This window comes from Battus philenor, unplaced genomic scaffold, assembly GCF_028537555.1.
Source record: "Battus philenor isolate CCGP_79_NKW_IND1 unplaced genomic scaffold, ilBatPhil1.0.hap1 SCAF_4, whole genome shotgun sequence".
NCBI lineage: Eukaryota > Metazoa > Arthropoda > Insecta > Lepidoptera > Papilionidae > Battus > Battus philenor.
This window is the reverse complement of record NW_027181704.1, coordinates 10,878,807-10,891,000: the sequence shown is the minus strand read 5'-3', so window position 1 is coordinate 10,891,000 and position 12,194 is coordinate 10,878,807. Positions and strand designations below refer to the sequence as shown.

Below are 12,194 nucleotides of genomic sequence, written 5' to 3'. Positions count from 1 at the left end.
CTAGATTTAATTTTTGTATTTATTTATTTTCCACAACATTCCATGTTCATTATGATATTAGCAAACCAGAAATAGAAATGGAGAGTGCTATGCTTGGAGTTTCGCTGGGAAATCGCATCAGAAATCCGCAGATGATACAAGGTCACCGGACGTCGGTGCAAATCGCTCGTTTAAATGGCCGTTGGTGTCGATAGGTTCTTGAGTGGCTAGTACAAACCAGTAGAGGCTGCGTTGGTAGGTCATCATGGCGATCTTTTGAGTAGACCTTGGCGTTTGACGGCTAAAAAAAAGAAGAACAAACCATCACACGTAAAATTAAATAAACAAACTGTTCATACTAAGTTAAGTCAATCAATTTAATTTGGCGTGTTCAATAACTATGCCAACGATAATTTATGAATGCCATTTTAAAAGTTATTCCTTTTAACATTTACTTACAGCCTTTTTGATATATATCATTTCAGAAAATCTCGCTTTAATATAGTGCTTTTGATTAACCAAACTTTATTATTTGTAGCTAAGATAAAATGTTTCTCGGACAAGTACTACTGCAATAAATTCGAATAACAGCAAATCTTAAAACATGCAAGTACTTTCCAAAATACACCACTGTAAAGAACACTTTGTATTTATGCATTTAATAAAATATTTACTTCCAAATTATTAAAGTGTCAAAGAATCTCGTAATTTTTATTGTAGAAATCAAATGCAGGTTATCTTTAGATTTACGCAGTATTCTTCTGTACTATTCTGTGACAGTAGGCAATGCAATAGTTATTTTTTTAAAATTAAAGAGCTTATGGATTACGTCACTGTGTATTTTTCTTTGGTTCATTGGGATATTACAAGGTGGATGCCCCAGTAGTGCCTCATTTTTCCGCCATGTAATACTGGAAATGTTACTTAGCCATTGACAAACTTCGTATTGTATATCATTTTATATCTTGGCACATCTTTTCACAACATATTGTATTAAAAAACAATACTTTTAGAACAAAAAACACACATTGTATAAATAACTTTTAATACCGTATCAAATTAACTTTTTATTTCAAATTTATGGATGTGCTATCTCATGTGTATCAAAATCTCTAATTACTGGAAACAGCGCCTGACGAATGGACCGGAAAATATTTAAATGGAAGCTGGAATACCATGCAACGGGCTTACTCCGTAAAATATGATGAAATAGCAACACGTAAAAAGTTGAATGAAAAAATAATATTTCTCCTGCACCCGGAAAGAGGGACGACAACGGTGTCGTAAGAAAGAGTGGTCTACCTACGTTGAATTATTCGAGATTCTTTCTTTTATATTTAGTATGTTAAATGTTTTTATAAAGATATACTATGCATAGTACTTTTTTTATTAATATGCGTTAAATGTATTTAAAGGATTTTATTTACATCGGTAACATTATTGTTCTTTACATCTTTAAAATATGTCTCAATTCATGAGTCCAATAATGTCATTAACTTACAAACAAACTTACTCGTGCTATTTTCCAAATCTTTTTATGCCATGACCGCCCGTAAACACCTATAGAATTTCTACGACAGTTATGTAATCCACATATATTGTTTTCATAGTCCATCTAGTTTCATATTATTTGTTTAGAACTTCGGTGTTATTTTTTTTTTGAGTGTATGCACACCTTCATAGTTGCTTTTTCCTGTGGGACGCATTCTCCCGTTAAAATAGTGGCCTTGACAATGTTTTCAAAAGAAACACAACGTTTGAGGTTATGTATCTAAATAAAACAGAGCTTTTCATAAGTATCAATCATATTTAAAACGTATCAAGCTAATCCGAAGATTATTTACAATTGACAAACGTAAACATAACAACCTTTTTATAGGTCTAGTTACTCTAATAAATCAGAATACACATCAATGTATGTATGTAACAATTTAAATCAAAACTTATTTAAATAAAATCGTTTCGCTGTTAATGATTCAAAGTTGAACCAGAAAAAACGAACGCCGCGACTTGATCTAAAATTTTAATTACCCGGTTTGCGCTAAGGGCTTATTTGAGAGTTTTTTTTTTGTCGCGGGGTGCCGGTGCATTATAATCACAATAGCTTTGCCGCACAACCGTTAACGGACTCAGTTTTTGGGGTCCTTTGTCCAAATCTTCGTTTCAGTCTCTTCGATGGTCTTGGTATATACATGACCTTAATTTTAAATGGAACATATTTTGTATCTTAGATAGAATACAGTACAAAGGAAACCGGAAAAATATTTTGTTGAATTTAAAGTAATGGGTGAGCGAGTACTAGAAAAGTACGCATTGTACCAGTTTGCTTGTACTAGACTACGACCAGTAACTATGTATATTGTATAGAAGTACATATGAAGGGTCTTGAAATATGCATAATTATTTAAATCCCTCGTCTAACGTCCTTATTAATAAAACGTTATAAAACAAGCCTCTTGATAACGCCCAATGTTTCAAAAATTTAACTAGGTCATAATAAAATATATAATCTTGTTTCTGCCAGGGTATTAATTGAAAAACTTTTATATAATTCAGTACCAATTTTATTTATTAATATTACATACGTAAAAATGTCTATTTGTGAGACTAATCACTTAATGTAGTCTTTACATTTTTCAAATGATTTCATTAAACCTATTAAGTATTTTTTTATGAACTTCTTTTACTATTAGGGGGATCGGAAAGTAATGTCGCTTTCTTAAAGTAAATTCACACGACTAAATTTTTAACAAGTTTTTATTTGTAACCAACAATATATTCACCTTCGTTAGCAACAACCTTTTGCTATCTAGTATACAAAATTTCCATGCCGGCCTGCTAAAAATGTATCGGTTTTTCTGTAAAATATATCGACAGAAACGAAATAGCTTTACGGTCCCCCTAATACTTACACAATGAGACAAAATATGTTAAAAAGTCTTTGAATCTAATCATTTGTTGTAAATCCTATACAGATCAGATGGATATACAAAAATAGAACGTACTCGTCGTAATTTTTCAAATAAATTAAAATCACTTAACTAACCTAAATAACTTACAAACTAACATCACATAATTTTTAGTTAAAGGCACTATTATAAATATTAAGTACTAATTTGTTAAATAAAAAGGTGCCCTGTTTGAAAACGTTATCAATACATTTCAAATAATATCTATCATGTACACTATTATTTTACAAATGTAAGTTACCTTACATCTAAACTAAGTCTATTCGATTCTGTAATTAGTAATGACAATTACTAATAAACGGTATATAATAAGTCTAATTTTATTGTAGAAATATCCAAGTAAATAATTCTAGCGCACTTTGCACAAATGTCGGGAAAGCTAAGGCATTACTTCTAGTGACCGTTATAACACACCTTGCGCCCGCCTTGTACGTTGCTTTGGGAACAGCTGTATGTTAAAGGACATTCAATTTCTATTTACACGATAATCGTATTATCTAAAACTTTATATTTAAACTACTTTTTTAATTTTAGATACTGGACGGCTTTGTCTGGTTTTTTCTTGCCACCATTTTAATGTTTCTTCAAATTGCTCTCTATCTTCTGGTGTAACTTGAATTTCGGGCAGTTCTTTCTTAAGTTCTACTTCATTGTATGGTTGATTTTCTGCAAAGCCACGGTCGTCTTTAAATTTAAATTGGTTGTGAGATAGCATTAAATCGGGGTTTAACGATTCGAGTCTGAGTTCTGTTTCGTTTTCGAAATCCGAATGTATTTGTTGATGAATAGATTCTGCGTACTTTACTTCAAAATCAGTATCATTTAATGCCACTTCTGATTCACTGCAATAATTTTGTTCGGGTATAACAGAAAATTGTTCAGCTGAAGTAGGAAATGGAAAATGACCCTCTAAGATGTGTGCATTTCCATCTTCATGTCCGAGGAGATCTGACGATGGTGTTAAAGGGTGTCCAACACATTCCTCTTCATCATATAAATGGGGTGTCGAAACAAGATGAAATGTTTCTGATGATGGCAATTCTATGTATGGGTGTTGTTGCAATTGGAGAGAGCCCTCTAACTCGTCATCATCAATATCGTCATCGTCAATAGCCGGAGAATTAAGTGAGAAGTAACTTCTTTCTTGGCTATTTTCTCGAGGTGATGACGAAGCTGGAGAAGGAAAAGATTCCATTGACGGTCTTGTTATATTTTCTTTGTCCGCATGTCCAATGTTAAGTAAACCTTCGAGATTTCGTATATATTCAACTGCCATTCGTAACGTCTCTACTTTACTCAGTTTTTTGTTAGGTCCACGATTAGAATTTGCATTTTCAAATGCCGCCGCCACTTCATCTGGTATATGGCGACGTAATGCTGCAAATCCATCGTTTACTTGTCGTACTCGGTTTCTTTCCCGCGCATTCCGTCGTGCTACGGCAAGTGGCGTTGTCGTTTTTGAAGCATCTTCTGACACATTTTCGCGAATTCGCGGTCTTTTTGCCAAACTGTTATTTACAGAATCCGTTGTTCGCACTAACGACGTCACTGACACTGTATTTGGAGATGAAATCTTATGTTTTTTTCTTACTATGATTATTTCGCCGATGTTTGGATTTGAATCGTTGTTTGTTATGTTCACGGCATTATTTACGGATTCTTGAAGCACCTGCGCCTTGCCGACTGGCGAGTTACGGAACACTACCACGCCAATGGAACTCATTTCGAAGGTGAGTTGCCGATTTCACATGTTACGTTTGTTTGAGTAGCGTTAGTTCCGGTTAAGCGTTTGTGATGAAGTCACGTACTGGGTCTAGAGGAATGGTGAGAAAGGTTGTGATGGCGTCAGGGCGCCGGCCGTCGCGAGAATGGCGCGTGCCGCGCGGACGCACCTGGGGTGGCCCGCGGGGGGATCAACAGGGGTAGGTACTTACGTTTGCTAGTTGCACACATGCTCTTTCAAAGGGCGAAATATGTAGTGATGTGCGTTTAAATACTCTTCCAAATATATCGATTTTTTTTTATTACCTCTAACCATTCATTTATTAATTTAGACTATTATTAACTGTGACCACTTGTGTACGCTGTGAGGAGGATATCGGAAAATTCAATTTGTAAGAAACTACAATCAGGTTAAATTTCCTAATAACAGTATCTTTTAACTTAAAACTACGAGAGTTCCGAGGGAGAGAGAGATCGTGTTAACTGTATTTAATGCATTAATATAAAATTATTCTGAATAATATAAAGTTAAATAGATGATAAAATATGGTACCCCTTATAATTCAAACATTATTTTACGTTTTCAGTTGGCAATTGACAAGACTTTACTTTACATTAACATATAAAAAAATCGAGGAATTTATCGAATATCGAAAAATCAAGTCTCAGCACGTTAATAGTGAAGGACAATAATTTATAATGGGGTGGCGCACCCAGCTGCCGTGTATGTGTGAGGATACTAAACTCACACATTTAAAGTATCAGATGAAATTGGTTTACACTTGTGAGGTAAGGGGGATAAAACCGTTTCGTTTAATGGAATTCTGTATGCGTACGCGCAGGGGGTTGGCCAAAAATTTAGCTAGCGCACTTAGAATGATTAATATTTTGTGCCGATTTACCAAAAAAGTATGGCAAGGTTATGAAATATGTCCAGTATGTAATTAAATTCAACAATTAAAGATCTCCTTCAAGGAAGTTTTAAAAGTACTAAATTAAATAAATTTAACGTCAAAACTTATTTGGTATTAAATTTGGGCTAAAATCTTTAAATTAAAACCTTTATTACAATTATTTATACCAGATAGTCCACGTGCTGGACAAAAGACTAGTTTGATCATTCCTCTACTGATATGAAGAAAATGATGATGATGATATTAACCAACTACCAATAGATTATCAAGTTAATGATATTTTAAAAAAATATATTTTTACGTTGTTATTCGTTATTATCATTATATTTTAATAAATTTATTATTATTAATTAAGCTACGAAAACATGAACACATGTATACAGACTACATGCATCGTTCTTGCGTGTGTGTGTGTTCGCCTACGCCAGCTGTCTGTGACCGCTTTTATCTTTTGTGTTATGGCACGCGCCACTATCCTACGTGCTTTGTGACCTCATATAAAATCATTTACGCAAGGTAAAACACACTTTATGACCTTAATTTAAAAATAGTTTTAATCTGATAGATAACTCGATATCGCAATTTCTAATTTTCGAAGAAGTAAGTGACCTCTTCTTCTTGTAATTAAAATCTAACAATAAAAATATGTGAAGCGTCTCTTTGATTTTAATCAGATTATATTTTTGCGCAAAATGTGTACGTCGCGACAGTTTAAAAATAAAGAGAAAAGTTTAAAAGTAAACAAAATGTTAATTAAATATTTACGTTATTCTTTATAAATTTCTCCGCTTATGAACGTATGTTTATCCAGAACGCTTGTTTATCGAGAATAATATAAATCTAACTAATAATTATTATAGTAAAACACAAGACCTCAACTCTCGCAAGAATCCGAAACGCCTTAAGTAACGTAAAAGCAACGCCTATTGTTTTATTCACCGATTACTTTATATTGTAGGCGTTAGGATTTTTTTGCCATTACTTTTATTTGTAACAAGTAATATTATTGTAAATAATAAAAAAATAATTCGTTGTAAAACACAAATCTTATTGTAATAATGTCGAGTTATTTGTAGGGTTATACAAGTAAAATATTTTTTTACAAATGCATGTAGTATTTATATATATGTATGAGTAATTAGTCGTATTTTAAAACTTACTGAGCCTTTATTACTGAGGTTAATGTTACAGGTAACAAGAAAATATGAAATTTTACTGCTAGCCAATAATTCAAGATAATGTAGATACGATTTTACAATTTTCTGTTTATTACTAAACTGCCTATAAAATTAGAGAGCATTTTATGAAGATAAAATAGTTAATGACTCTTAAAGTTCATGTAAATGCATACTTCTAGTAAATAATTTCTATTCTAGTAAAAATTCTAACAAATATTCAATAAAAGAAAAAATGACCACCAGGAGCATTTCGTTTGTACTTTAAACAAGTAAACGTGATCACAATTTTACTTTATATAACAAAACATCGAATAGATATTGTTATGGTTTGAACTAGATACTAATCATCAGATAATCCACCTCATATTCTAATAAGTAAATATTAATAGAAATGTGTTTATTTTAACGTATTGTGTATATTTAAGAGCAAAGACTCTTTATTTGCAATAAAGTTTATTGTTATTAAAACAACGCGTTTGAGAAGTTTCTGTAGTATGTAATATCAAAAATAGTTCGGATACTAATATTTTTGATGTCTATACTGTCAGCTTACGATTCCTTTTTTGAAGAGATGAAAAATATGAAATGAAATGAAAATAATGTGTACTTTAAAGATTAAATGACATTTTTTCTAAAGTAGAAAACTACTAACATCAAGTTAAAGTATAAAATTTTGTAAATGACCTCAGTGTAAGTTCTTCTATGTCTTCGCGTAACAGAATCCTTACTCAGGATTAGGATCCAGCGACACCCGAGGACAATCCTCGTAATTCTTAAAAGTGCATCCTGTAATTTAAGCAGTTGATTTTTTCGTTGCCAATCCGCTCAGTAAGGTGAGGCTCACCATCTTGCGAACATGTGGGTGCCGTGCACACGTCACGGTACAGGCTATGTGCTGAGCTATATTTAGTTCGCCCATATGGTGGTTGAAAAGGGGAACGTGTAGCAAATCAGTGCACAGGTTTCGAGAACCGTCTGAGTGCGGTTAATTTGTTTATTTTACTGTTCAAGTGCAGAATGTAAACCCTTTTAGCTATTAGTTAAATATTATTTCTTATTTATAGTTAAAGCCGCTCAGATTTATAAAAGACACTTTGTCTGTAAGAGAAAATAAAATAAAAATAAAAATTTTGACTATTGCTTCTCAATAAGTTATAAAAATATTTCATATGTCCGCATTAACATTACCCAAATAATAGAAGCAAAAATAAATTTTGTGTCAACACTCGACTACACAGTTAATTTTAGTATAAAAAATGTATGTTTTTCCAACAGGATTCTAGACAATTATTACAAAGCTTCTATTGCTAAATTAAAAAAGTTCAAAGAATTTTTGTATCCTAAAAGTTACTATAGAATTTCGATGTCAATTAAATATATGTTTTTATATTATTTTAAAACATTTATAGCTCATTGAATTTCTTTTGCCTGTTCTTCTCAGGTTTGAGGCATTATTATCCGAACAGATGGTAGACTCATCTTGACGTCAATAAGATATGTAATCCATACTACGCCGAAAAGGAGTTTTGAATTTGAATTACATTTTTTGTGTTTTTTCTTAACAAATGTTTTTGAGTTAGTCACATACTTAATTATAATAAGAAATTAAAATTATATATATATATACACACACACATATATATATATATATATATATATATATATATATATATTAAGTAATAAGAAATTATTTCCTAGCAAACATTTGATGAACATTTAAACTTAAGGAATTTGTAGTTTATCAACAAAATATTTTTTGCATTTTATCACTACAATTGTATTGATATGTATTATATATGGATTTTTATAGTAAGAATGCTAATAATGACAGGTAAAGTATTATTTCAGTTCGACACATTATTGATAAAAATTACGTCTTTTCGACTGATAGATATGAAATATTGAAAATAGCTGGATACAAGTACCAAAACCTGTGCATTCAGCATCACATCACAGCTGTGTTATGAAAAGATCTCATCGGCCGAGTTACCCTCAAATACTATAACCTATCTCAATGCAGGTCGCCTTGAAATAGCTAAGCTATTGAAGAATTCGCAGTCCCAGACGGTGTATTATTTCTTATTAGAGCAGTAATAAAAGGGAACCTTCAACTTGAAAATTAAATAAGCTAAGGTCAATCTGACAAAGAAGTATGGCGGGACTTTTCCTGCATCTAGACGACTAGACTAAGCATTCATTGAATATATGCAGGGGGAATTTGTAAAGGCATTATATCCGGTTGTCAGAGTTCTGTATGAGCTCGATGAATATAGTATTAATGGAGTTTATTATCATTATGCATACATATATAAATATTATGATTTTTACGACGGATAACGTTTTTGTTTATCATAACCTAATGGTTTGATAAGTTATAAATTTAAGTAAGTTTCGATTTCAACGATACATGAATAAAGGGATCATTTTGATAATATTAATGCTGTTCACTTTACACAATTTATATTTTGAGTCCCAATACTTCGTTATTCAATATTAAAGTTATTATTACAGATAAAAACGAAAATATGTTTATATATTATTCATAGACATTAATTATGGTCATAAATTAATTTGCTATTGTAAAATTTTTGTCATCTTTTCAGCCGCAGTACACCCACTGCTAGGCAGGCATTCTCAAAAAAGATTTCTTATAAGACTGGTTGGAAGCGGACTCTTTCTACTAACTACTCTCTACTTCTACTTACTAAGCATCTTTCGAGGACCATAACGTGGTCGTCAGTTCACGTTGTGTGTCGATTAAGCCGAATTTGCCAGTCCATGGTCTTCAATGCAGAATCTAAAATATTCGTTGGTTGTGCTTAATAGCTTTATCCAACAATGATAACTAAAATGAACACTGCTGACGTGGCCTGTACTATTAAAACTGCGCGGGAGTTGCTAAGGTATTTCCAATGGGCTGGCTTCATTGATAATGAAACCTTATATTAGAGGATAGATTTGTTTTTATATGTAAGTCATACATAACACTTCTATAAACAGCAGACTCTTCAACCTATTATATTTTTATATTTAAATTGAAAACATGTCAAGTCACAAATCTTAACTATTGCAAAAAATCGTTTGTTGAATGATTCTAATCAATCGTTCCACGTGAGAATAAATCAAAACTAGTTTCCTTTCGATTGTAGAAACCTAAATAACTCATTCAACGGCACTTGCATAAAACGTTCCAAATTCCCTTTCAATATCAATGTCTTGGCAGAAAATAACAATAATTACATCCAGTGTATGCTTATTCAATAATTCGGTTCACGTACAAAAATCTTTTCAAAGCATTGTTTCTCTCCAGACGGGAGACTCAGAAACTTTCCCCTTCCTTCGAGACCTCCGAATGAGCTGCAATTGCTTTCAATGAACTTCTTATGCTCTCAACTACTATATTCTTATTAACTAGCCATCGGAAAGACGTTTAATAAAGACACTTACGGCACACACAATAAGGACTAGTTTAAAATTAATCAGTGATATGTTGTAAGTTTGTTGTCATGAGATCGAGTTCTTTTGGATTTCATTCAGTTAGGACTCCCAAGCTTTTCAATAGCAAACCGTTACATGCAGAAGACTTTGCAAAAACTCCCTGCATCCGTTTTTGACAAGGCACTGTTGAAATTATGAAGCAATGAAATACAAATCTTAAATTTAACGGTTACTTTATCATCAGGCTTCATTCTTTGGATATGTGTTACATTATTTATAATACAAGTTTTTCGATTTATTTAACTATTATAATATATATGCTAAGTATTTTGGCAGATGTTCGTGATACTGATAAATGCATTTTGCTTTACCTTTTCCCGCTTAGGACTAACAGTAATGTAGAAATGAGAAAGAAATATTTAGTAGGGGTTGCGAGATTGAACCACGTGATCTCCCTACAGCGCGTAAACGATTCGCGTACATTCTATTGAACCCTCGATTATTTTATTGATCGTGATTCGAGATCTCTGTATTTTGTTATGCTGGAGCCCCAAAAGTGTATTCCAATTAATTTTTAAGATTAATTCATGTTAAAAATAAGCATAAAACTCATTTTTCACAGTGAACTCTTTAAAAAAAATAATACAAATACTGACAATCTTTTTAATAATGATTAAAAAATCACGTAAGAATAAATAAAATAGTAATTTTTATAAATGCAGATTGAAGGTATTTCGTTATTTGTATCAAATTGTTCAATCATAAAACAATCTATAGACATAATGATTTCATAGATTAAACGAATATTACTCGTTGCCTATGTTCAACAGTTAACTCCATCCGACTGAAATAATGATAATGTTGGTGATAAGTCGTTGAAATAAAAGAAATACTTAGCTGATTAAATCGTGTTTTTATTTTTTTTATTTTTACGTACCTGACATCACAGAGCCCAATCCGGGATCATAGGCTGCATCACAGCATTGCAGACAATCCACACAAAACTTCGGGAACGTAAAAATAAAACATACAGCAATTTTAACACATACGTTCACTAATTTAAATTAAGTACCAAACATTGAAATGTAGACTGACATTTCAAAACAGTATAGTTTTTAAAATTTAATAGTTTCCTGTTTGGTTTTTAATATATTTAATACAACACGGAACCAAAGTCGTGTTTGGTTTTTAAAGCTAGTACTTGTTGGTACGTGTGTTCCTGCGTAATATATATGTAAACATACATGAGAGATTTTCTTCTTCAATCTTCGATCTTTTTACTTATTTAACATGATATATCTGGAATCTTAAGACATAGACTTGAAACTTGGATGAAAAATCCCTTATGCAATGTAGAGGTCAATTAATAATTTTAAGTAACTAAATAACAACATTTATTTTATTGGAAATCTATGGGTAAGGCCAATGGCCAGCATCAGATGTTCTGCGGCTGTAGTGATGATGATGTCGGTTTATTAACATTATTACGTGAGAATTTTTAAAAAAATTAACAAATTTTTGGATTTATTTTTTTAGTTACTTTTAAAATTGTTAATCTAGAAAATATATAAGTTAAATTGCGACTAAAAATAGTATATTTTTAAACAATTTTGAGAAAAGTTGTTTAAAATTTTTATGGTATCTTGTGTAGAGGCAATTTGCTAATAGCCATAAATACAGTAAGACCTTCATCTAAATAATGTCATCAACTTATTGGCTTCCTACAATTGGGAACGTGCACAAGAAAAACAAACTCTGGATTCGGGTATCGAATTACGCTACTTAAGACTGTCGTCAGCCGCCACCCACTACGTGGTTTTTGTTTTTTTACCAAATCTTTTTACAAACTAAATAGATTTCCTGTTACAAAAACAAACAGAGACGTTTATTGACTACCGAAATGTCATTTTTTAAACGATGCCTTGTTGCGGGTGAGTGATGTGTTTTGAATGACTCTCGACCTTTGCGGAATAGTCCTTATATTTTGATAGCTA

The 12,194-nt window shown here is 31.9% G+C and overlaps 1 protein-coding gene across 1 annotated transcript; it reads right to left on the bottom strand.

The window, feature by feature from the left end:
• Nucleotides 1-3,459: 3,459 nt before the first annotated feature.
• Nucleotides 3,460-4,671, bottom strand: LOC137928983 (achaete-scute complex protein T8-like). The gene has a single exon (XM_068771991.1). The coding sequence runs from the start codon at nucleotides 4,669-4,671 to the stop codon at nucleotides 3,460-3,462; it is 1,212 nt and encodes a 403-aa protein (XP_068628092.1).
• Nucleotides 4,672-12,194: the final 7,523 nt, after the last annotated feature.